We start from the raw sequence: 26,016 nt of genomic DNA on the forward strand, positions 1-26,016 counted from the left end.
CTGAAACAAACGAAAAAACTCGCAGCGCTACCCTCTTTAACATTTATTAAACCCTCCACCTGCTTATCTTTCATATTTATTTAGTCACAACGCCTGCAGCCTCCGCCAGGAGGCAGATGGTTATATGGGATTTGTCTGTCAGGCTTCCTGGGAGCAGAGCCTAGATTCCAAGCACTGACTGAGCCACTGGAGAGCTCTTTGGTGCTGAGGATGTTCCTGCTGGACCTGGTGGATAATGGCATTGATGGCACGGAGCCTGTCCTGCAGCTTCTGTTGCTCCTTTCTCCACGCTTGTTCAGTATGGCAGAGGGGAGTGTACTTCCCTTCCTTCAGTGCCTGCAGATGCTTCTGGCGTGCCTGGTAGGCCACAATCTCCAAAAGGTTCTGAGAAAAGAAAGCAACATCAGAAATTACCTTGTCAGCAGACTGCACACAGGAGAGAAGTAAAGAAACTGATGTGAGTCTTGTAATGAGTTCTGTAACCATCCCCTTATCAAACAAGGGCTGGAGTAGAAGGTCAGTGTTATGAAATCTACATTATAACAGCCAAACAGCATCACCGTTCTCTAGGGATACAGTCACAGCATCTTGTAGGTTGGGAAAAAAAGTCAAGGTTGAGTGCAACCATGAACCCAGCACTGCCAAGTCCACTACTAACCATATCCCCAAGAGCCACATGTACACATCATCCAAGAGGGGAAAAAGGGATATTTTTAGCTATTGGATGTTCTCTAAATCAGAGAAGTACCTGGGTGTACAAGGCAGTGCTTGCCAGGACAGAGATTCATCAATTTAAACGCTTCACAGGAGGTCAATTCAGGCCTTGAGCTGGCTCTCAAATCTGTAACATACTGATGAGTAGCCAGCAAGTGCTCACAAAGGAGAGCTGGTACTGGATATTTTCAAGATACAAATGATGTCCTTCAGGCTGATGCTGCCAGGTGAATGTTGCCTTACCAAGAGTACAACTTGCAGCATCACTTCAGGATCACTACTAGCCCTCAAAGCATGCTCAGTTAACTTCAAGTGTTGCTAAAATTACACACCATGCACACCCAGTTCAGGAGATAAGGAGCTGTGGAGGTGGCCACAGAAGAGCACAGCAGGTTGTGTTTGGCTCATGTGCTGCAAGGAAGCAGATGTGTGCTCACCCATCGCTTCCTCTGCTGAAGATGTTCTGCCTCTGAATCGAGGCCTTCGGACTCAGCCTGCAGCCTGAGCAGTTCTTGCTGCTTTTCTGAGAAGGTGGCACTAAGGGATGCTTGGGTGCTCTCCAGCTCCACTATGGTTTTGTTGCAGTCTTGGGTGTTCTGGTAAACAAAAGAGAAAGAATTATCAGATACTGGTTCTTCAGCTCAGCTGCTTTCCTGACCATCTTCCCAGGAGACCCTTTTTCCTGAGTCTCCAAAGCCTGCCCCTGTGCAGGGGTAACAGCACTGTAGAGCAGTGGTATCCCTGTGCAGGGCCTGTGTCCTGACACCCCACGTGCCTGTGCTCAGTGCACACTGGTGCTCATTGGAAGGCACACACACAGGCTGCACGAACTCCTGCAACCTTCCCCCACCTGCTCACCTTCTGTGTTTCATGGATCTTCTTCCTCAGCTCCTGTTTCCTGCTGTGGAAGTCACTCTTGGTGGCACGTTTCTTATCTGCTTTGTTCTGAGCCTCTCCACGTGTCGATATCACCTCTCTACGAGAAACAGCTGCCTCCATGTCCTGAATCATCTTCTCCTGCTGCCTCATCAGTTGGCCATAGTGGACCTGTCATTTGACAAGATACAAACCAGGCTGAGCAATAATGAATGTTTATGAAGGACACCTAATTGAAGTCTTCTGTGGGGCACATCCCATCAACACAAACCAGATACACGTGACACGAGCACTGGCAAGCCAAATTTGCTCTCATTTCTGGTTTGCCTTGTGTGAAAGGCAGAGGGCTGGATTATCAACTCATCTAACTCATCAAAAAAATCTTTACTGGAACTCATTAGCAACAGCAAAATCACTAAGAGCAGAAGCATCCTGGGAATAAAAAGGAAGAGTCGCTTTGCCAGACAATAAAAGTCGTCAACATTTCTTTGCTTATAAATAAGGGTCACAGAACAAGGTGGCAGACATGCTACATTTTACACAGGTTTCTCAGGTACACCTGGGTTCTGCTGCAGCCCCTTACACCTCATGCACCAGGAACACATGAAGCACACATGGGCTGGATGTATTTAATTAAGCCTAGCTGTAGGGTGGTAAGTCTTCCAGTATTGCTGCAGCCTTGAAGATGCTACTTCTCCAGCCTGTTTCTCATCTCCTGCCTTATGTTTCAGCAACCCAAAGCTGAATATGCTGTGTGCAGCTTTCCCTCCTCAGCCCTTTCCCAGTGACTTACTTGCATTCTGTGAATTTCGTATCTCATGGCTCGGATTTCACCCTGTCCCATCTGAGAATCCACTGCTGCACGCATCTCTCTGGTCAGCTGGATCTTTCTCTCCCATAGCATGATCTGATGCCTTCAGTGACAGAAAGGGAAAGCAGCACCTTTGTAACCACAGAAAGGATGCTTTCTCTGGGCATCAGGGCCAGCATGCTACTGAGATCAGTTCTGAACACAGAGCCACCTGGTTCAGAAGAAACCAAGGATTTGCATATGGGACATGTAGAAGGGCAGCAAGGGCAGTATGAAATCAAACAGGAAGCTCCACAACTCTGCAAATGGCATGATGACTCTGACAATCAGCACACCCAGAGTGCCAGGGGGTACTGACAGGGACCCTCAGTTCTTCACAGAAAGAGTAATTGACCAGTGGAATGTGCTGCCCAGGGAGGTGGTGGAGTCACCATCCCTGGAGGTGCTCAAAAAAGGATTGGATATGGCACTTGAAGCCATGGTTTAGTTGTCATGAGGTGATAGGTATTAGGTAATAGGTTGGACTTGATGATCTCTGAGGTTTTTCCAACCTGGTTGATTCTGTGATTCTATAATTTCCCAGGGCAGCACACTCGCTCTGAGTTACTGGCAGAGGAGACAGCATGCAGAGGGAGTCCTCCCACGTAGATCTTGGCAACATCCAGCACAAGCATGATGGAACTGTTAAAGCCAACATCCTCCCAGCTCTTTTGCTGGTTCCAGAATCAGCCAAAGCACCTTTCTGTTTCTGCATTTCAAAAATTCCTTAAATTCCTTCCATCTTCTCCAAGAAGCACAGAAGCGCTTTTGCTGGTGCTGGTTCAGTTTGATGACCAGAGGAGAGGGTAACATGGACACATGTACAAAAGTTTGACTGTGGCACAAAGCATGAATCTCTCTGGTACCTACTCAGCTTCCAACAGGCTGTTTAGGAGTCTTTCCTTCTCCTCAGACAACTGATTGTGCTTCTCCTGCATCTCAACTGATTCTTTTTCTGCTGCCTAGAGTTGTGGAGCATAAACCAATACAACACTGTCAGAGCAAGAAAGATTTACAGGATCACTATTTGCCTCTAATCTGCATGGAAAGTTGAGACCTGGAAATGAGGTGCCACGCCTCTGTACCTTGAGAGAGCGGAGGAACTCATTCTCTGTGACAATGTTGCCATATTGCAGCTCCTCAAAGCTGTTGTTGTTCTTGTTGATCAACACATTCAACTTGATTAAGTCATTTGACATGTTCCTCATGTGACGTTCGATGTCTTTCTGCTCTTTGGTTTCCTGATTAATTTCATCTACAGGTGAGCAGGAAGGAAAAAAAAGAAAAGGTCTTAACAATTCCTAGGAGCACAAGGTTGAATGAAGGCAAGGTGTGACAAACTGCTGTTAGACCAGACAGTGCTGCATGCAGAGCCACCTGTCCCATGTACCCAACCTTCTTCCATAAGCCCAAAAATCAAATAAGGTTTTGAAGGAGACCACTCTGGAAAGACTTGAGTTTGGCTAAGGAAAGTGCTGTTGCTGGTAAGGATATTTACCTACCAACAGGAAGGCTTGGGAAGGACTGTTTAGAAAGGCTTGCAGCAATAGGACAAGATGCAATGGTTTTAAACCATTGCATGGTAAAGCATTTAAATCGAAGCAGGGTACTTTTAGGTTAGACATAAGGAATAAGTTCTTTATGACAAGAGTGGTAAAACAGTGGAACAGGTTGCCCAGGGATTTGGTCGAGGCCCATTCCTGGAGCTATTCAAGATCAGACTCAATGTGGCCCTGGCCCTGATCTAGTTGGAGATGTCCCTGCTGACTGCAGAGGGGTTGGGCAAGCTGACTTTTGAGGGTCCCTTCCAACCTGATGAGAATCTGGGAACTACTTGTCAACGTCATTTAAGAAGTGTAAGACATGACTGAGTCCCTTTGGGTTCAACTGTGTCAGTTCAGACAGCAGGAAATAGCCAAAACATCAGGCAGTGCCTGGCTCTTAGCCCTGAGGCCCTGAACATGGTACCGGTGCCATTTGCATCATTGCTCAGGCACACACAGGAGTACCAAGGGCTTTCTTTGGTGAAGGTCTCTCATCACCTACCTGTAAGCACTCACTCCCTGTTTTCTCCATTTGTGAATGAACATTGCAAGAGTTAGGAAGGACTTACTTTCCGTGCGCACTTTCTTCTGCTCCATTACTGTGATCTGCTTCTTTAACAGGTCCAAGGAGGCTAATTGTTCCTCCCGTTCTTTTGTTAACTTGACCAGCTCTTTCTGCTGATTGAGCCAGTACTTCTGCAGTGTCACCACCTCAGAACTGCATTCTTCTATCTGCTTGGTCAGCTTGTTGATCTCCATTTCCAGTGGTCCAAATTCTTGCCCCTGTACATGGGCAAAGTTTGGGATTACTCAGGCCGAAGCTGCTGGAGCACTTCTTTATAGCATCATTGCAGAAGGTTGGTCCAGGTGCTGAGATGCCCACTAAATGCTTCAGCTATACTGTTATTTCATCTGTTAGTTACTTCCTGCCTTCATATCCCATGAGTTGGATGGGACTAATCATTCCTGACCTCATAGGATAAGTTCAACAAAAGCCTGAAAGATTGTCAGCATCTGTGGCAAAAAGGCCACCTAAGCTCCTCCAGCAGGTACATCTGGACATTCAAAAGTTTGTCAGGTATATGCCATAGTACTCATTTTCACACTGCTATCCACAAAGGTCTTACAGCTCACAGTGTTATGGACAGATCTGGGCATCATCTGAATGGGGCCAACCGTCACCAGAGGGACTTAAGTCACTCTGCCTGCTCTGCTCTCCCCTTATCAGTCTGTGCAGATTTTATAATGAGATCCTATTTACTCCCAGAGTGTTTATGTCATTCAGCATTTTCATTAGCTGCAGACAACTCCCTGCAGAAATCTGGGCTAGGCACACCTTCGTTTCACAATTCCCTAAAGGCCAGCTCCTCTTCACATGCATTAAGAACTGTTTGTCAAACATAAACATTCACATTACCTGGAATAGCTTTTAAATCACAAATGCTGATGCCTTAAAGTTTTAACTATCCAACAGTTGTGTAGTTACATTTATCAAGGACATCTGTGGCCAGCACAAAGAATAAAACCAAGTTTGGGATTGAAGTGTAAATGGTACATACCCCCTGCTGAGAAAGAATCATCTCCAGCTTCTTGTTGTACTGGCTGATGACCGCTTGCTTGTTCTCAAACAGAAGCCTGAACCTGGCAATCTCACTTTCACTGTGACTGATCAGATCATTGACAGTATTTATTTCCTTGTCCAGCTCACAAAGTGTTTTCTGGAGAATTGTCAGCCTGCAGTTGGTGTGAGTTGCATTCAGAATAACCTGAGTCACGTCGTTCTCAAGTGCAGAAGAATGCAGCTCCTAGGAATGTCAACAGACAGAAAATAAACTACTATCAGCAGCAGCTCTGTGATTTGTAATGGCCACTTATCAAAGCACAGGAATTGAGGCATTTAGATTCTACTCCCAGGTCTGTGCTGCAAACAAGCTACTTACCCTCTCTGTATCTTTGTTTCTCCATCTATTGACAGGAGATAGCAATATTTACCTCTGCCATAAGGCTGTTGGAAAGGATTAAGGAGTCTAAACATCCCCAAACCCTTTAAGAGACCACACTCATCACTGCTGCAATTACCTTCCCTGCTTGGATGTCTCCAGTTACCTGGCTAACAGCAGCAGGATGTTACTATATTGTACCTTCTCCACTATAACAAACAAACTCATCCCTTGCCTAACAACAGCCATACCAGCCAGAACGTGTGGGTGTGCCTATTTGAGCACAGCATGAATGCAGCCAGGTGACACTGAAGAGCCTGTCTGCACTTCTGCACTGCCTGGATCACACCTCAGGATGTTACTATTTGCTCCTTCCTGAGCTGTAGTCTCTGCACTATATTCAACTGTACTACACAGATGCCAATAGTAGTCAACACAGAGTATCTATTTGTTTGTTGGGAAGGGGGCTGGAGGGGCCTTTCTCACAATGGAAGCCAACCCTTGCAGTCTTCCAGTTACTTAAGATATGCCCTTGATTTAAAAAAGCCATGGATGGGCTGAAGTTACCCAGGGAAATACGGAGGTGTGAGCATGTTGTGTTAGTGCCAGCTCACACAACTCAAAATACTATACTGAATCTCCTAGTTTTAATACCTGCACCAGTTAGAAACTCCCAAAGAGAGCAACTTATAATGCTATAAAGAACTGTGGCTCTGGTTTGACTCTTCCTTGAGTCCTATCCTTACTTCAAATGTGCCTGTAGCACATTCCATGATACAGTATAGAGATATAAGTTAATGTGGAGGCTAAAGTGGAATATAGGAATACCACAGGTCCACTGTCTTCCTCCCATACATAAGAACTGGTAAGACAGTGTAGTAAATTCTGTCTCATTTAAGAGAGAATAGCAGGTTGTGTGTCAGGCTTTTTTGGCCAAATTCTCTCACACACTGGAATCCTGCAATAAGATCACTAGAAGAACCAAACTGGAGTCACAAACTCAGCAGACTTTCAGTTGGAGAACTGAAAACCAGACTGAAGATGCTGACAAAACACAGTTGAGAAATGCTGCTGGAGGTGGCTTCCTTCCCCTGCCCAGTCACATGGAAGAGACACCATACCAGATCCATTTTTCTCCTATGAAGCTTTGCAGCCAGCTGTGAGAGTTGCTTTGTGGCTTTGCTGGATATCATCTGGTCCTGAAGCTTTGCTACAATTTCTTTCTCCATCTGCTCTTTGGCATCAATTCCCTTCTGTATGTCCTTACGGATGGACAGCAACTCACTCAGGCGAGCAGCTTGATCCTGAAAAGCAGGGAAGACAGAGACAGGATCACTACAAGTCCTTGGGGAAGGGGGTTAAATACCCAGGTACAAGTAACTCTTCTCACCATCTTGGTCTTGTTGAGGGCCTGCTCTGTCTCGTGGAGAATGCGAATATAGGTGCTGTATTCAACCTTCAAGGCCTCCTGCCTTGAAAGGCACTGGGCAATCAGTTTCTTTGTTGTGTTGGCATTGTTCTGGGAACGGCTCAGGCAGGTGACAAGGAACTCATTCTTCTCCTCCTCCTTCCTGATTGACTTCCTACACCCATGGATGTCTGCTTCTAGAGACTTGAGATCGTGTCTGTACTTGCTGGACAGGCAAAGGGGATGGAAAATCATCACAGAAGATTCATTTGTGTGCTGAACCATCACCTACAAGTTCCTCTTTTCAAACAAGCTATTGCAACAACAGTTGACCAAAAAGGAAGATCTTTATAAAAGCTAATCTGCTGTAACAGTGCAGAAGATGAATGGAGACATTGATGTTTCAAAGGAAATGTTGTAGGAAAATAATTCCTTCTTTCAGTCCTGACCCACACCTCCGTTCTTATCAGGACCCCCACATGAAAGCACAGTTTGTTCCTAGAGAATCAGTTAAGCTTTAAGTCTCCAGACCAAATAAACACTTCCTCTGGCAACAATAGGAAGGTTTTCCTGAAGGCATCACAAAACCCTAATAGAAAGCAGTAGATAAATCCTTCTTGCTGCCTGTCTCTTTGGATTGAAAGATGTTGCAAAGATGAAGGAACTCTTTTAAAGGAATAAAATATTACCAGAAAAAAAACTCTAAACAGCTTTAAACCCCACACACATTAAGGGGGAGTTGTGCTTTGGGTAAAGAAAATAGTAACAATGAGTTGTGCTTATCCTTTAACCTTATTACATGCAGCAAACTTGTTCTGCCTGACACATCCTGCACATGACAGAGGACATACTGCCCACTTAGAATCCCTCCTGTCCAAATTATTTGAGGTCTCTCCTGTGTCTCTTTTCAGAGACAGTACCTCAGCAACTCTTGTGCAGCAACATAGGCCTCATCTTTTTGCTTCATTCCAGCCAAGCTGTTATTCCAGTGCTTCATCAAGCGCTTTTTCTCCATGTTAATAGCCTGTATCTCCATGTAAGCCTAGGGAAGACAGAATTGGTAGACAGTATAGGTTGAAAAAAATGGCTTGGAAAAAAACATATATAGTGGGTTGAAGAAACAAATTCATGTTACAATGCAGCATTTTTTATCTCTTCATAATATGCTGGACATAAACAGCTTTGACGAACATGGGTTTAGTTTGTTGTCACACCACCAGGAAGAAGAAAATGCTGTGAAGGTGGGGGAGAAAGTGATTTACAGGCAATTGTTAAGGACAAGGTGGAAAAAAAGAAGTCATCATTCCTCCAAACAGGAACACACCGTACAGCTCTGGCCTAGATTGTACCTATCACATGAGCATGACCCAAAGGGGTCAATCCTTCCCAGAGGGAAATATTAACCAGAAGCTAAAAAAACAACCAGCCTCCTACCTCATTTACTGCTTGCCGAGTTACTTTTGTGTCCTCTGCCTGGGCCACAAACTGAGCTTCCAAGAGAGCAATCTGTTCTTGCAGTTCAAAGGCTTTTCTTGTTAAGCGGTCTACTAGAAGATCCTAAAGAGTCAGAGCCAAAGAGCTCAGGATGAGTTAGATCATGTCAGCCTTAGCCAACCATATCCTACAAGAGTAATAGACTAGAAAAGGAATTAAACTGCCAATTGGATTAGATCTGATTCCTCCTGTGACTTTTCCTCTCACCTACCAGTGACTCATGAGTGCAGCAGTGGCAAGGCTCTTCTCACTTGCTCCCTGTGATAGGACAAGGAGCAATGGATGTAAGCTGCAGCACAGGAGGTTCCACCTCAACACAAGGGGGAACTTCTTTACTGTAAGGGTCACTGGACCACTGGAACAGGCTCCCCAGAGAGGTTGTGGAGTCTCCTTCTCTGGAGACTTTCAAGGCCCGTCTGGATGCGTTCCTCTGTGACCTGAGCTAGATCCTATGGTCCTGCTCTGGCAGGGGGGTTGGACTCGATAATCTCTTTGGGTCCTTTCCAACCCCTGACATCCTGTGAGCCTGTAAACTTTCAGGAAAATGGAACCTTCTTGGCCAATTTTTTTATGATTCCATTTGCAGTAGGAAGTTGATGCCTCAGATCTGGAGCTGCATTCATTCTTTCAAGCATGGATTATATCGTGCCACCTCCCCAGCAGCTGGGAGTCTGCATCCTTTGTGTTTTAGAATCCTTTGTTAAAATCATCTAAATCCATTTGATTGCAAGTCTTTGTATGCATTTCTGGGTTGGTAATAACCAGCCTGAGTCTGGCTGCAAGCAGAAGGCAGCAGCAGAGGGAGCTCCAGCACACCGACTTGCTCAGCTCCTTCCCAACGTCCCCTTGTCATTGTGAAACTCATCCTGACACCCAACTCCAGACCTGAATGCAAGATACTTCTCCACTAAACAGCTGCCTCCACACTCCCTGCCTGTCAGTGAAGAGTGAGTTGCTATTATAAGGCTTATCAAAAAGCTTTGGGCAGTGTCTTCTTGGTAGGGATTCTTCTTGATTTTAGAAAAACTTGTGGGCTGATTGGTGGTTTTTCATCAATTTGGAAAAAATATCCCCACGCATCATCCCTGATTCAGGCACTACAGCCCTCCTCTGACAAGGCAGCATGTCCCCCAGGACTCACCACCAACTGTCATGCATATTTATTTATTTACTTTAAAGCAGTGTTGCTTGGTACCTGTTTTTTCTTTTCCAACTCAGCCTGGACTTTCTCTGCCTCAGCCCTCTTTGATGACTGCTTCATTAGTAACAGGTTGTGATGCATGTCCTGGTCCATATTCTGCATGTAGAAGAGGTGCAAGGCCAGGTTTTCAACCTGGGTCTGCATTGCAGAAACTGGGGAGGCAGAAGGAAAAATATGCACAGAGAAGTGTGTTTGTAGGACATAGTCGAAACAGAAATAGAAGGGAAAGGGAAGCACCCAAAGCAAAATCTGCACACACATGCCAGCTACCTCAGCCCTCCCTGAAAAGAGAACTCACAGCAGCTTTGGAGTACAGCTCCACAAGCAAAGCTCAAAATCTTGAGTAAGCAATTGACAAAAACACAGAATGATAGGGGTTAGAAGGGACCTCTGGAGATCATCTGGTTCAATTCCCTGTCAAAACAGGTTCACCTGGAGCAGGTTGCACAGGATGGCATCCTGGTGGGCTTTGAATGACTCCAGAGATGGAGACTCCACCACCTCTCTGGGCAGCCTATTTCAGTGCTCCACCACCCTCAAAGTAAAGAAGTTCCTCCTCATGTTTAGATGGAACTTCCTATTCCTTGATTCCCAGCACACAGAATCCCAGGAAATCCAGGAATGGGCCTCAGGAGGCTGTGAATCCACTTTTCTGCCCCCAAACAGAATTGTCTCATTCTCAGTCCATCGAATGCTTCTCTATTTTTCTCAATAATCTGCAAAAACTTCCCAGGCAATTTATTTTAGTGCTCATTTATCCTTGTCAATGCAGTTGTTTCACTGTTTCCTATCCAACCCCCTGCAACACATGAATGAGTATGGTCCATTTCTTTGGCTGGAATGGCCACATGGATGCTGCTTTCATCCCCTGGATGCCCCTACAACCCAGGACCTCCACAATCCAGTCACAGCCATACAGAGACACAGGCAAACACATCAAAGTGATGGGAGCTTCCTTCCTGCTAAATCCCAGAACAGCCTACTTGAAGGTCCTAAAGACCTTCTTAGAAGTACAATACAGCCACGTGGTCTTAGAGACAATAGAAATTACATGGCAATCAGGAATATCTGTGAAACTCTCCAACCCTGCCTCATTTGACTGTGTTTTTCAACCCAGTGCTTGGTTTATATCCAAACTGATTTCTCCACACAGTACTGGAATCAGGAGATATTGCAAGGACCACCACAGTCACCTTTCTTGCGTTCATCATCTGTGTTCTGCCGCATTTTCTTGTGAGTAAGCCTGAGGCCCTCCAGTTCCTCTTCCAGCTGCTGCCGTGCTGCAGCCACCTGAGAACGGCGCTCGTGGCTCTTCTCCAGCTCCGCCTGCAGACGCCCCAGCAGCTGCTGCGCCCCGTAAAGAACCACCCCAAGCTCTTCTCGCTGGATTTTGACCTCCTTCGTTCCTGCCCTCTGCAAACACAAGAGGAAATCAGCTATCTCACTTCAGTCTGGACAGGGATGGGCTGCTGTGAAAAGGCAAAGAATGTTGCATACCAGTTCCTGAAGGTCTAGGTTGACTTTTTCTATCTGCTTGGTAAGGTAATTCTTCAGGGCAGCCTGAAATCTTCTCATCAGGGGCTGTAAAGAAGCATGAATCACAGAATTGTCAGGGTTGGAAGGGACCTCAAAGACCATCCAGTTCCAATCACCTTGCCATGGGCAGGGACACCTCACACTGGATCAGTTTGCTCAGGGCCCCATTCAGCCTGACCTTACAAACCTCCAGGGATGGGGCCTTTACCATAACCCAGGGCAAGCTGTTCCAGTGTCTCACCACCCTCATGGTGAAGAACTTTTTCCTAACATCCAATCTGAACCTACCCACTTCTATATTTGCCCCATTCCCCCTAGTCCTATCACTACCCAACATCCTAAAAAGTCCCTTACCAGCTTTCTTGTACCCCCCTTAAGATACTGGAAGTCCACAATAAGGTCACCTCAGAGCCTTCTCTTCTCCAGACTGAACAACCCCAACTCTCTCTCTGTCTCCATAGGAGAGGTGCTCCAGCCTTTGACATGGATAAACTTTAACATACTTGTGTAAATACAATATGAAGAAACCTTACTGCTACTCACACTATGAAATAAAACATCCTGATTGCTGCCATTGATACTTGCTTTTTATTTTAGCTACACTCAGTGTAACAAGCGAGAAGAGTCAACACAGAGTATTTGTTGATGCTAGAAAGTAACTGCTGAGAATATCTGAAAGTCAGAAATACATCAGAGGAGCTCCATTGGAGAAGCCATCCACTCACTCCTGCTGTAAGGGCTTATCTTTGAGGACTACTGAATGGTATCAGAATTACCCACTTCTGATCCTGCAGCTTTAAAGTTAATATTTAGGCAGTCACACAGTTTTGCAGGAGCTACATTTAAGCATGTAGTGTCAGCACACAGCTAAAACTATACCTCACACATTTGATTTAAAAAATAAAGTAAAAAAAAGAAATAAAGTAAAAAATAAAGTTTAAAAAAAGTAAAAATAAAGTAAAAAACTAAAATAAAATATAAATAACAACATTTAAAAATAAAATTAATAATAAAATTAAATATAATAATGAAATAAAGTAATAAAATAAAATAGGCAAGTCAGGAAAGAAGAATGATCTGAGGACTTCTCACATGTTCTGGATCCAAGACAACCAGTTCAGTCTCTTCTAAGTTTTCCTCACTTCTTCTCTTTGCTTCATGCTCCTCAGTTCTGTGCTGCTGCATTTCCTCTTCCCATTGTTGGTCCTCATGCCCTGTAGTGAGATGACCAAGTTACTCAAAGGCAGATTGTGAATAGAAAGAAATGGGTTCTCCAACATTCTCTGGACCTCATCCCCCCCCCAAAAAGAAGAGAATGATGAAGAAAAAGGCTTTGATTTCATAGTATTATGTCTCCAACAGGACTAACAATCGTAGAATCAGTCAGGGTTGGAAGGGACCACAAGGATCATCTAGTTCCAACCCCCCTGCCATGGGCAGGGACACCTCACACTAGATCAGGCTGGCCAGAGCCAGTATGTTTAACAATGATCAGAAAGGAATAAAACTGGAAACTGTACTTGATAGATGGTATCAAGAACTGTATTGTTAATAAGGAGATGAATGGTACCTGACCCCAGGGAGCTGTTCATCCCCTTGGACAGTGCAGACACCTGCACAGGAGCTCCTGAAGGAAGGGAAGGGCTTCCTCTGTCTGTTACTGGCTGCTCCGTGTCACCCAGTTCCAGAGAACAACTGCTTAATCCCACATTGTCCGAGAAAGTCTCAGGAGATTTTTCCTGAAACATAAACCCCATCACCTGAAACAGCTTTTCAGTTTAACTCTATTTGCCCCTAAAAATCTGCTCATTTTTGTCATCATGAGATATGAACAATGCAGACAAAGAATCAACAAAAGGGTTTTGTTTCAAAACCAGCACACAGGCATCCTGGCAAAGCTGTGTCCTGATTAAAGTAAACACACACAGAGCACAACAAAGAATCTCTGAATAAAATGATATTATTAGAGTGTCTCACTTCTGCAGAACCAGAAAACAGCTCTGTAGATCCTCCTTCTGCTGGGGGAAATGTCTCTTCCTGGTCCTCCAGAGGAACAGACTCATCCTTTTCATTCTCGTTGCCATTCTCTGCTTCCGTTTCCTAGAACACAGCAAAGGGAAAAAGCAGAACAGCAACACTGCAGGGGGTTCTTGTACTTTGTTCGGTGTTAGTTCTACAGGGTTGTAAAAATGCTTTTTGTCACAGGGCACAGGAGTCTAATGTAGAAGCTAAATCTCACTTGCAAAAGCAGTCACTTAGCATTAAGACAGCTAAGATCTTGACAAACATTTCTATATTCCACTTTTAATTTCACCTGAGTTTCTAGCTGACAACTATTTCAAAAGAAATTACCCTTAGGGTTTATTAATGAAAGTCTTCCAGCTTGCCCTACATGCAGCCACATTGCTATCTTTCTTTCTGAAGAGACGTTGTTTTATCCCATATCATCATTTTCCAAATTCAAATGTTGTGAAATAAAAACAAACTTTATCCCAAGCACACCTTGGAGACCCCAAGCATATGATGTCATGAGACATAGGTAACTTCTTTTCTAACATGTCTACATCAGAATTTGTTGAGAAATGAGAAGCAGATACTTCCATATGCTGCTGACACACAGGACTGTAACTACATTTACTTGCTGGTGGCATTTTTTAATTATTATTATTATTATTTTACAGGAGACAGCATTAATTGTTTGCTTGTTTTACTTCCTCCTATTGAAAGTGCTTCCATGAAGCCATGGTTTCATAAGGAACACAAAGGAACATGCTGCCCCATGAACCTTCCAAGGGAAATCACCTCCATAGCAAGATGTGAAGGAACTCTGATTACATCCTGCTCGGGGGAGCCGAATTCCATCCCAGGACCCTCTGCTGCCGCGGCACGGGGGAGTTCCTCCATGGTGCTAGTGCTGACCTCTGCCCGCGACTAGAGCGTTCCACAGAAGAGAGACAGAGAATGAGTGAGCAACTGAGTGCCGGCTAAGCGCTACCTTCCCGGGGCCCGCTGCAGGCCGCCCCTTGGCCGCGGGGTGAGCACAGGACCAGAGAGGTCATGCCGGGCCAGGCCGCGCCGTGGGGACCCAGGTTGCGGAGGAGCTCCGGCCCCGAGCCGGATGGGGCCAGGCATAAGGTACACACGGGTTTTTCGAGGCCGGACCAAGCCAAGGCGGTACCGGACCGCAGTGGAGTCCCGGAGGCGGCCCAGCCCCGCACTCACCAGCCGGCGGCCGTCACCATCTTCCCGTTGCCAGGCTACGCGTCAACACCAGGTGACGTGCGCACCCGGGCCGCACCATCTCAGCCTGCGGAGGGGGGGTTCGGGCCGCACCACCTCAGCCCGCGATGGGGGCACTGTTGGGGGGTGGGGGGGGTCGAGCCGCACAACCTCTGCTGCCCGCCGGGCCCGGGCGAAACCCGCAGCGTCCCGGCCGCCATGGCCGCGCCAGCCCCAGTGCGGAGCAGCAAGGTAATGGTGCTAGGGGCCGCAGTCCGTGCGCGGTGTGCTGAGGTGAAGAGGGTCCCGCTCTGCTGAGGAGCTGCCGGGCAGCCTCGGGTCACGCCGGCGGCGGGCGAGGCGGGGCCGCGGGCGGGCACACCCCCACGGGCCGGGCCGGGCGGAGCGGGGCGGTGGCGGCGGTGGTCCCCTCGCAGGGCCCGGTGGGGGCGCGGCGCTTCGGAGCCCGCCCAGGGTCGGACTGATCCGTGCAGCCGAAGTTTCCTCGGGCTCGTCTTTGCAGGTAAAAGCGCCGGGGCTGTGAGGGGCGTCGCTGGCCACGGGCGCGTTGGGGGCGGAGGAAGCCGGCTCCGTGCGGCGGGGCTGGGCCGGGCCCCGGGGGTCTGGGCTGCGGTGGGCGGCAGCAGGGCCCGGCTGACGTGTGCAGCGGATGCCCCAAGCCCACCCGCGACCCCGGGCCCATGGGGGGGCTGCTTGTCATGCCTGTCACTGTCACATGGGTTCGGGGACGGGGCACCCGGTGTCCTGCCCGGCACCCCGGTGACACATCGTCCCGGGGTTTATCTCGCTCTTTGTCTTCCCTTCCTCCGCGCCCCGCCGCCGGTCGGTGTGCTCGGAGCTGGCAGGCAGCGGGATGGGAAATAGTTGTTAAACTTTATCCTTTGCAGCGGCGGCCGGCAGCAGGGGGGTGTTGTGGGCCCTTCACTTTGGGGCAGGTGGGCTTTGGGTAGTTACCCCAATATCTATCTCGTGGTTTGCTCAGTTTGGTCACCAGCAGAGACATGAAGATGGATGGTGGGGATCCTTGGCAATTATTTGATGTGTATCCTTCAGGCGCTCCAGGTCAGGGGTTAGGGGTGGATTTATTGCTCACGGTGTTGCTGATGCTCTGTAAAATAACTCCTTTCCTCGCTGAGCCCTGCCTGTCTTTTTCTGCTCTCAGACTGGCAGCTTGTCTTGCAAAGGTATTATGTTCTCGGCTGCCACTCTCAATAGGAAGTAATAAAAATGAAGTCTTTTAAAAGAAAAATATTGGAAATGTTAAGAACAGGACAGCTCAGGGTAAAAGATCTTGGCCTTGCTGCTGCTTGTGTAGAAGCCTCCTTTAAGTTTGCAGGCTTAGAGGAGCTTGTTCTTGTTCTGGTGATAACTTGGCTGAAAGAGAGAAGTCTCTGAAAGCTGCTTCTCTGGCCCTGTGCTGGATTTGCCAAATATCTGGGTTTCCTCTGTGTGTCTTGTTGTTGGCTTAAAGCTGGAGAGCCAGGATGGGACAGAGCGCTGCTGGCAAGGAGGGAAGGGGACATGGTTCTGGCCATGGCAGGGTAAAAAGAAAAGTGTTTCAAAGTGTCAGCTTGGCAGAGATGTGTGGTCTGCTGTTTGTCCTATTAAGAGAAGACTCAGCTGTGAAGCCAGGTTCCTGGGATGCTGATACTCAGGGACCTAGTGCTGTGAGCTGTGGTTACAGGACACTGGAAATAAAAAGCCATAGAAGTGTTGTCTACTGCACAAGCACTGCAGTTAAGGAATATGAAACATGTTCAATGTTGGGATGGAGTGACATATGGCACAAGTTATTTCTCAGCACTGAAGCGTGTGTTGTGGTTTGACTCTTCGTGCTGGAGGGGTGTTAAGCTTTTTGTTTGCGTTTTTGTGCCTCAGCAGGTGTGGCTGGAAGCAGCAGGCGGGCTCCAACGATAGCATTTCCTTTCCCTTTTTATCTCTGAGTCACAAACTTGCAGTATTTAGTCTGCTGTCCCTTTTTTACCTTCTCAGCTGAGATGCATCTGAGCAAAATCTGTTCCACTGAAGTGGCTGGAACTGGAGTTGTGTGAGTGCTGGGATTTCAGCCGGTGCTGGTGACTGCTGTTCCTTTCCTTTGCTCTGTACTCTGAGAGCCACTGCTGCACCAGCAGGTCAGGAATGAAAGACTTTTTGGTGACCTACATAATTCTCCCTATGAAATGGGATGATTTCAGAATGGCTCCCTATGGTAAACTTGTTTCCTTGATTTGGCTAGGTCATCTTAAATAGCTCCAGCTAATAGCTACTAGCTTTGAAAGCTTGCCTTTTTTTTTTTCTTCTCTCTAATGTAGAGGTATTGCTATACAAAGGGAAGGTCGTTAGAAAGGCTGTCATATGTACACAGAGAAGTACAGATCAAGTCAGTGACTAGCTGAGAGTTGCACAGAAAATCCAGTCAGAGGACTGGGAAGAAGCTGCAAGTCCTGACTCTTGGGCTCCTCTACTCTCATCTCCAGCTGCTCTGCCTTCAGCACACGCTAACCTGTGCTTGAGCTACTGGAAATGCATGGGAAAAGCAGGTGACAATTTCTGTGGTGTTTGAGACCTCCACAGTGCAGTGACTCTGTACTCCTTAAATAGGTAGAACCAAATCTATGTTATTAGAGGACAGAAAATAAAAAGAATAAAAACTCTGTTGCATTTTTCTGACCTAAGGCATTTCACACTTAAATTCGGTGCTGATGTTTAATAGCTCATGTTTCTCCTCTGTGCCCAGGCATGCTCTAGGTCTCGTGTTTCACTTCAAGAGCCTTGTAGCTCTGCTTATTTTGCTTGTAAAGCTATTAAACTCTTGCACAGCAAATTCACCCTTGGAGCAACAAGACCAGCTGCCAGGCACAAAGTGCTCAGCAGTGTGACTGAGCTGCAGCCAACCCCAATTGCAGGCTGTCATATACCTCTATAGGCTAAACTTCTTTGTGAGAGATGCCTCAGCGTTTTGCATGCTCAGAAACCTCCCTGATGTCAGTGTGTGCTGCACAGAGTGGGAATGATGTGCTGGAACCTGTGTCAGCCCATGCAGAAGCCTTGCATTGCCCTCCTGTGCCGGAATCCTGGAATCCTGTGCAACCGGAGGAAGCAACATTTGGTCCAGCAGCGTCTGCCAAGGTGAGGGTGTGATCTGCCAAGCCAAACAGGATCTTGTGGTTGATGGGTTTGTGAGAAGGGGAAGGGCATTTCCAAGGGAGGTGAGCAGCCAGTTATTTGAGATGTTGCTGGCTGGAACTGGTCAGGCTCTTGGGAAGAGGCTCCCGGAGCGATTTCAGGAGTTGTCTCCCCAGCCTATTTCTGAGCTCTCGTGTGCTGGCGTTGACTGGGAGAGCAGCCAGGGGCTGTGTGAACAGACTTGGTAGCTGTAGCAAAGATTTTTAGTAGTGACAGTTGCTGTGTGGGAGAAGAATATGTGTGTGTGCTTAATAAATATTGGCACTCAGCAAGGGCTTATCAGTTAATTCAGTGCTTCAGCTTTTGGAGAGCTGGATTGTCTGTGGCATGTTGAAAAGAATCCCTTCAGATCAGAGGATAAATAGAAAATTAATGTGAAAAATACCTTTTTTTTTTGAATGGTGCTAATTTAATTCTGACTTAGCTGTAGGACAGTTCTTGCCTGCTTCCCCAAGCCCACATAAGAGGTAGCAGCAATACTTGCACCTCCTCATGACCCAGGCCCCATGGACTGGGCATGCAGATATTGTCCCACACAGAAGAGAGCTCAGAATAGAGCAAACCTTGCAGATTTGGTCTGCAGGTTTGTGTTCTATGAATTCCTGTGTTTTAGGAGGGATGGGCATATTCACAAGCTGTGTTTCAGAGACTTTTGGGGTGGTGTGAGTAGACTAGATGACCTTCAGAGCTCCAATCCATCACCTGACTCTAGCTGGGACTGACTATTTCTAAGCTGATCTGTTTCTTTGGTTCATTTTTGAAACTCACCAGTGATGAAAACATCCCTTTTCTGGTACACCAGAATGCCGTTGGAATGACTGAACTAGATATTTGTTGCCACAGTTTAACTGTTTAGGATGGATGTTAGGAAGAAGTTCTTCATCGAAAGAGTGATTTGCCATTGGAACGGGCTGCCCAGGGAGGTGGTGGAGTCACCATCACTGGAGGTGTTTAGGAAGAGACTTGGTGGGGTACTTGGTGCCATGGTTTAGTTGACTAGATAGTGTTGGATGATAGGTTGGACTCAGTGATCTCAAGGGTCTCTTCCAACCTGGTTTATTCTATTCTATTCTACTCTTCTGTCTTTCTTTGGCAGCGACAGTTCTCATGCATGAAGACTTTTAAAACATTTCCCTTTCTTTAATCTTCCCTTGCAATCTCTCTCCATGCCCCAGATCAGTCTTGTTACTCTCTGTGAAACTGTCCCATGACTTTAATCTGTTTTTCTTTAATGCTGCAACCAAAGCTCCACAGAATTCCCTACTCTGTGACACTGGTGAAAGGATTAATTTGAATCTTGCTGGTGATATTTATAACCCCCAGTATATTTGGCTACTTCTTTGCAGCATTACAGAGGACTCTCTTTTATTTCTGGTGCATAGCTCTTCAGTGAGGCAAATGCCACAGACTAAGTTTCAGTACTGGCAGGACACCATATTCTTCACCTCCTGTCTTATGTCTCTCCCTTTCCCAGCCTGCATGTGTGTACCTGCAATGCTGTTCACCTGCACACCAGGGCAGTGATGAAGCAACAAGTGTTTTGTGGGATCAAAGTGATACTTCCCTGCAAATCCCTCCTGCTTGCCAGTGAGCAGCTTTTGATCTTCTACCTGGTGCTTTGTTCTTTCCCTGCTAGGCAAAAGCTAATTAAATGTTGCTTCTGTTAGCATCAAAGTCTTGCACCTCTGCCTTGCATTCCTGAGAGCCCCTGGAAAGCGGTGGCAGGAGGTCATGGTGAGGTGGGGATCAGCCTCTTCTCTCAGATAACAAGCGCTAGGACAAGAGGAAAGTGCCTCAAGTTGCATCAGGGGAGGTTTAGTTTGGAAGCTAGGAAAAATTTCTTCCCTGAAAGGGTTGTCAAGCCCTGGAACAGGCTGCCCAGGGAAGTGGTGGAGTTCCCCATCCATGGACGGATTTAAAAGCCATGTAGGTGTGGTGCTGACAAGGTTTAGATGTGGGACAATGTTTAGAGGTAGACTTGGCAGTGTTGGGTTAATGGTTGGATCTGATGATCTTAAAGGTCTTTCCTACCCTACACCATTCTGTGATTCTGTCACACAAGCACTTGATTCATACATGCTTCTCCATCTCGTGCTGTCCTTAGTAGGAAAAGCTAACTCATGTTTTCTGAGGGACAATTCCGTGGTGAACATCTGCGGCCTCCTGGTACCTCCTTCTCCTCTGCATGTGCAGGTTTGGCATTTTTAGAGTTCTGATGCGATAGCTAAAGGTCTGGATGCCCAGCCCAGTTTCAGTGTTGAAAGCAACAGGGCATAACTGAGCAGACCATACTGCCTGCAAAATGTGGTGTCAAAAGATGACCCCCTTCAGATGTGCTCAGGGCCTCTGGTGCCATCCAAGTTGCTCCACATCACTACTTTGGTCTCCCTCGAGTCTGTGTTGAAATGGCATGTTGTAACTTGGTGATGAGAAGGGGGAATTGCAGCAGTTACTGCCCATGTTCTTGCAGGGTGCAATGAGAGGAAAGGTGACTTGCTCTTTAAATGTGGTGGAGGCAAATGGCTTTCTTCACGATGCAGCCCAGAGCTTGAAACAGTGCTGTGGTTTTTGGTGATCTGAACAAAACCAAGCGTATGACTCCACTGCTGTTCATGTTTTGGGGCTGAGACATGAAGAGGTGTGTTGTGTTTGGTGCTAGAAGGAGACATAGGTGAAGGACTTGCAAATCGTGTCATTCTAAACACTTGCTGGGCACAGCACATAGCAGGGCTGAGGCTTCTCTGTCAAGTTCCAGCGAAGACTGAAATGCAGAAACTGCTTATGCTGTGATTCAAGCTGACAAATGGAGTGATTACCAGTTAAACCAATAGTTTGTCCTGTATTGAAGGCTCTGTCAACTGCTCGGCAGTCTCATTTACAACCTTCTGTATGTACAAATCTGTCAGAATCAGGATAGCTCTTTTCCTTCCCTGCAGCTTTCATCTGCTTTTTGAGAAATGTTGGTTTCTCTTCACCCTTTCTACCTTCTTGCTGGTCTGAAGATACCATTAAAAGTGGGTTTAAAGAACTTGGAGCTATTCAGTGTCTGATGGTGCTTGCTTGGGCCCCTGAATGTTCCTGCATATGGTGCCTTGATAGTGCAAGTCAGGACCTGTCTGCTTTTCCTTTTAGTTTTGGTTCCCCTGCTGTGTGCTCTGCACGTATCAAGCTCATCTCTCCACCACTGCCCCTAAACCTGGCGCTGCAGAGATGTGTGGTTCATGCTGGGTTGGACTGACCTGTTCACAAGCAAATGAGGCCATGTAAAGACAAAGGAACAAAAGTAGGCATTTCTCCTCCTCAGGTGCTCTGGGCAGAAGAGAAACTGCTGTGCCTGTGATTATCTGCTTCCTAGCACAGGACAGCAGCAGCAGGGAAAGCCTGATCTGTGTTGAGTTGTGTTGGGCTGTCTGTGGGATTGCTTTGTGTGAGACCCACCTGCTGCTTAAACACATCAAGTCTTCCTAATCTGTCTGCTAAAAAGTTTATAGCTCTGGATTCACTGTACAGCTCCTCATCCACAGCCCTGAGGAGCAGCTCGTCCTGTTTGAGTACAGAGCTTACTTGGTGATTAGCTGGGGATCATACTCCACAGTTAGCTGATGTTACCGATTGATAGATGAAATGTTTGCCTCAGACTGATGTGCCATACTCTACTCTCGAAGAAGAGAAGGCTTAGGGGAGACCTTAAAGCCATGTACCAGTACATAAAGGGTGGCTGCCAAGAGAATGGAGTCTCCTTTTTCACAAGGAGTCACATGGAAAAGACAAGGAATAATGGGTACAATTTACTCCTGGGGAGATTCAAATTGGACTCCAGGAAGAAAATTTTTCACCATGAGAACAGTTAAGAGATTGGAATCATTTCTCAAGGGAAGAAGTGGCTTCTTCTACATGGGTCAGTTTTAAGACTCAGCTTGACAGAGTGCTGGGCCAGCTCATTTCAACTATGCTATTGCCTAGAGAGGTTGGACCAGATGATCCTTGGGGTCCCTTCCAATTCCCTGGCATTCTGTGATTCTGTGAATCTGCCTGCTTGGTGGAACATGGGGCTTTTGCCACTTATCTCTGAACAAAATCCATTTGACCATCACTGCTCAGCCAACAAAACAAAACCCCAGCCCCAAAACCTCAGCTCCACAGCAGGATTATGCCAAAACTTGGTAAGCACAAGATGAACTTGTTTTGATTAATGTTTTCTTGGAGCTCAGCAGTTACTGTGGATGAAGCAGCAGCCCCTTGTTTAATGTTGTGGTCTCAGCAGTTTTTCTGTGCTGTAAGAATTCTCTGGGGTCTACTCTGGCTCTCTTTGACATCCCCAGGACAGTGATACATTGGGCAGCTCTGCATTGCTGAGTTATTCCCTTAATGGGCCATTTTCAGCAACAAGCATTATTTTCCTGTTTCCTCCCCACAGTAACTATTAAAATGTGGGGGGTTTACTGCCTCCATATTTCTTTGCTGCAGAGAAACCCATCCCAGGATACTGTACTTTGGCAGCTTTAAAACACAGAGGTGATGTTACAGATCCAAAGCATTTGGAGGCTCTTGCCTGAGTTGCAGGATTGTTGCAGCAGTTGATGGGAGACCTCTTGCTTCTCAGACAGTGGTAGGCATGTGCTGTGCTATCTGTATTGATTCTAACCCAATTCTTTCCTCTTTCTTGGCAGATCTTCTGAATTTGGCTCCTGATTAAAGTTGACAGATAATGGAAACATATCCTTGGCGATGTCTCTGGGGCGACTCCTCCGACGTGCCTCTTCAAAAGCTTCCGACCTCCTGACCTTGAATTCTGGTGGCAGTAGCAGCTCATCTTCCATACTTGATGGGGAGATTATCTACTCAAAGAACAATGTCTGTGTCCACCCACCTGAGCTGCTACAAGGCATCGGGGAGCATCATCCAGGTGAGGCGTGTTGCAAACACTGCTCACTCTTTTTCTCTTTCCTGGGGTGTGTGTTTGTATCAAGTTCTAGATGTTGGGCTCTAAAGAATGGAGAGCTGCCAGTGGAGAACAGGGAAAGGTAGTCTTATGGGAGACTAAAGAAATCCATCCACAAACTGATCCATCAGCTCTGAAAATGTATTTTCTTTTCTCTTCTGGTCAAGTGAGGATTTACCTGATTTAGTAAGTCCTTTTGTATTGCCAGGAGATGGAGAGTCTTCATTTGAGGGTGGTAACTTCTGCTGCTCTTTCAAATATGTGTTTTGCTCAGGGAAGCCAAGTATCATCTTCTAATTGTCTTTATTGCTAGAGCAGCCTCAGCAACCACTGGTAAAGGGAGAAGGAAAAAACCTAATTGTGGTTTTATGCACAGGAATAAATGAAGATAAATACAACCTTGTGCCTTTATTTTAATCTGTTACTGCACTCTTTCATGTTTTCATCAAAGAGAGCCGTGGCTACTGGCTTAGCCTCACAAAACTAATGATCCTGTGAACGCTGACCCACGCTTCCCTTTTTGTCTGTGACTCTCTTTTTTTTCATTGGCTTTCTATGAAAATTGTAACCCTTTAGCTACACCAAAGTAAATATTCTTGAGAAAGAAAGGTTTGGCTGGCACTTGAAATTGTTTAACTAACAAACAATAGAAGTTTTTCATGTGGCAACGTATTTCAGAACTTACTCTTGATTAGTAATCCATCCAGGAAGCTGAAGTATTTGCATGTCATTTCTATGTCCACTTGGGCCTGAGGGAATTTAGACTATTCAAAAGCCATATGGAGGCTCAAAATGATTCACAGATCCTGAATAATGTTGAGCACTCCACAATTCATTTGGCAGAATTCTCTCCTGGTAAATCCAAGGGTTTGTTTGGCCTGTGCGTGATGGTGGTGGAGTGGGGGGCGATGGGGATGGCCACATTTCAGCCTCACGCAGAAGCTGTGTTGTCACCAATTGCACTTTTGCTCTCTTAAAGGCTATCTGTGTCTGTACATGGAGAAAGATGAGCTACTGGGAACCACACTTATCCTTGCCTGGGTGCCAAACTCCCGCATTCAGAGGCAGGATGAAGAAGCCCTGCGCTACGTCACTCCCGAGAGCTCCCCTGTCCGTAAAGCTCCCCGCAAACGCGGTCGCCACTCTCAGGGTTTCAGCGCTGTCCAGCCAGCTTCCCCCACCGAGCAGAGAGGAGCAGTGGTCCTGAAGGGAGAAGACATCTTGACTCTGTCTCAGCTTGTAAAAGATGTGGCATACATCAGCTCCCCCTCTTCGGAAGGGGAGAAGCTGTCACAGTGCTGCCCCATGGCCAACAGCAGCCGCCGGTCCCCGCAGCCTGCCCGCAGTGACTCAGGAATCCTATCGACAGTCAGCTCCCAGGAGGAGCAGAACAGGTCGGAGCTGTCGGTGGAGGGGATGGAGGAAAGTCCGGACTGCAGGCCAGAGCCAGGGGAGGACGAGGGCTCCTTGGAGCTGTCTGCTGATGACGTGAGCAGGGATAGTACTTTTGACTCTGATTCTGATGCCTTCTCTTCCCCCTTCTGCCTCTCTCCCATTAGTGAAGCCCTCGGGAAAAGCAGTAGTTCTGTGTTTCTGGATAATGAAAGCAGGTAAGTGCACCCTTTTCTCCAGTTTCTGGGTGAATAGCTGGGGTGCTGGATGCTGAACTTGGAGATGCTGAAGAAAACTGAGAAGCCTAAAGGCTTGTAGTAATAGGATGAGAGGGAATGGACTGAAGCTTGAGGAGGAAAGATTTAGACTGAATATTAGGAAGAAATTCTTTACAGTGAGAGGAGTGAGACACTGGAACAGGCTGCCCAGGGAGGTCATGGATATCCTCTCCCTGGAGGTCTTGAAGGCCTGGTTGGATGAGGCCCTGAGCACCCTGGTCTAGTGGAAGGTGTCCCTGGAAATGCCAGCAGGGTTGGAACTGGATGATCTTTAAAGGTCTTGTCCAACCCCAACCATTCTGTGAATCTATGGATCAGTGTGTCGCTGAGCTGAGTATCCTGCCTTGTTTCAGGCACCTGTATAATTTACAGGAAATTGTTTGCCAGCAAGTCCTGCTTCTGCTCAGTGAACCCTGGCCCCAGACATTCAGGGCTGTGTATGTTAAGTCTTACAGGTGAACTGTCTTGAGCCCTGAAAGCAGCATTACTAAATTAAAAAGGTCTTTTGTGGGTCTGATTGGCTATGCTGAGGAGATGCAGTAGTTACTTCTTGCAGAGAGCCACATCAAAGTGTCTGTCTGGCATCCTTTGCATCATGGGTGCCTCTCTGCAAGGCACTGTGTTGACATGAAAGCTGCATGTATGAGCTTGTTTTGCTGATGTTCAGAACATGGCCCCAGTTAAGACATATAAATATTCATTCTTGCTTGTTTAACCTGGGTGTTTCAGTCAGCTCTGGTGTGTCTAGATGTCAACATTTCTCACTGGCATCTGCAGTAAACCCTTCAGAGGGGAAAGAAGGTACTTTGGCAAAGGGATCATGAGGAACAGGTACCTATATTAAACATTTCTGGCTTTCTGGTGTGTGCTCTGTGCATTGTGTCACTTATGCCAGGTTGGGGAGGGTGGATGTGCTGCGTTCATGAAGCACTGTGGGGCTGACTCTAAGGATATAGCTCAGTTCTGAAGCTACACCTGAAACTGAAAAATGAGCTCTCCTGTGTGTGTCAGCAGTGTACAGAGTGCATTAAGACTTGACATTTGAAGAGATTTTCCCTCTTTATGGGCTGATCTCAAGCCCAGTGAATGCCAGTAAAGGATGAGGTTTATGAAGGAACTATTCTAATTGATTCAACTCTCTCTGGATATTTGAAAACACTTCAGTGCAGTGATCTCAGCCTTTGTATCAGATTTGCTTTTGGTCTGTGTTCTAGCAGTATGCTCCTAATTAACTGTCAGCCCACAGGGTTTTCTGGGCTTGATGTCTGCAGCAGCTGGGTGGGCAGCACCTCAGCACAACTGTTCCATCCCATCCTGTCCCAGAAGCTACACAAATGTCACAAAACACACCTTGAAAACACTTTACAGAGGAGCCTTTGGAATGATTGAATATCATTCCTAATGAATGACTTTGT

General features: G+C 46.7%; 2 protein-coding genes across 5 annotated transcripts in view; one reads left to right on the top strand and one right to left on the bottom strand.

Annotated features, from left to right (window-relative positions):
- Positions 1 to 40: 40 nt before the first annotated feature.
- On the bottom strand, positions 41 to 14,467 carry CCDC40 (coiled-coil domain containing 40). Its single transcript, XM_054171095.1, has 19 exons — positions 14,399 to 14,467; positions 13,541 to 13,663; positions 13,134 to 13,302; positions 12,656 to 12,777; positions 11,525 to 11,608; positions 11,221 to 11,440; positions 10,022 to 10,179; positions 8,767 to 8,889; positions 8,253 to 8,374; positions 7,315 to 7,558; positions 7,046 to 7,228; positions 5,544 to 5,789; positions 4,554 to 4,767; positions 3,526 to 3,695; positions 3,311 to 3,402; positions 2,384 to 2,504; positions 1,573 to 1,761; positions 1,152 to 1,310; positions 41 to 384 (listed from the first exon to the last, which is right to left on the bottom strand). The coding sequence occupies exons 1-19, from the start codon at positions 14,465 to 14,467 to the stop codon at positions 139 to 141; spliced, it is 3,054 nt and encodes a 1,017-aa protein (XP_054027070.1). The 3' UTR covers positions 41 to 138.
- Positions 14,468 to 15,183: 716 nt separating this feature from the next.
- Positions 15,184 to 26,016, top strand: part of TBC1D16 (TBC1 domain family member 16) — a 32,305-nt gene continuing 21,472 nt past the window's right edge. For 3 of the 4 annotated variants that reach the window (XM_054170797.1, XM_054170799.1, XM_054170800.1), the window contains exons 1-3: positions 15,184 to 15,305; positions 22,660 to 22,895; positions 23,911 to 24,541. In XM_054170797.1, the coding sequence (XP_054026772.1) occupies positions 22,718 to 22,895; positions 23,911 to 24,541 (809 nt within the window). In that variant the 5' untranslated portion in view covers positions 15,184 to 15,305; positions 22,660 to 22,717. Of the gene's footprint in view, positions 15,306 to 17,820; positions 17,933 to 22,659; positions 22,896 to 23,910; positions 24,542 to 26,016 lie in introns of those variants that run through there. The other variant, XM_054170798.1, reaches the window with a different exon arrangement.

Source organism: Dryobates pubescens, chromosome 20, assembly GCF_014839835.1.
Source record: "Dryobates pubescens isolate bDryPub1 chromosome 20, bDryPub1.pri, whole genome shotgun sequence".
Taxonomy (NCBI): domain Eukaryota; kingdom Metazoa; phylum Chordata; class Aves; order Piciformes; family Picidae; genus Dryobates; species Dryobates pubescens.

Excerpts from the sequence above, each read along its gene's own strand:
- CCDC40 (XM_054171095.1), bottom strand. The coding sequence starts at position 14,467 with ATGGAGGAACTCCCCCGTGCCGCGGCAGCAGAGGGTCCTGGGATGGAA. Across the intron at positions 8,890-10,021 it reads AGTTGGAAAAGAAAAAACAG|GATCTTCTAGTAGACCGCTT; the intron begins GTACCAAGCAAC and ends CTGACTCTTTAG. Across the intron at positions 1,311-1,572 it reads AGATCCATGAAACACAGAAG|AACACCCAAGACTGCAACAA; the intron begins GTGAGCAGGTGG and ends TTTGTTTACCAG.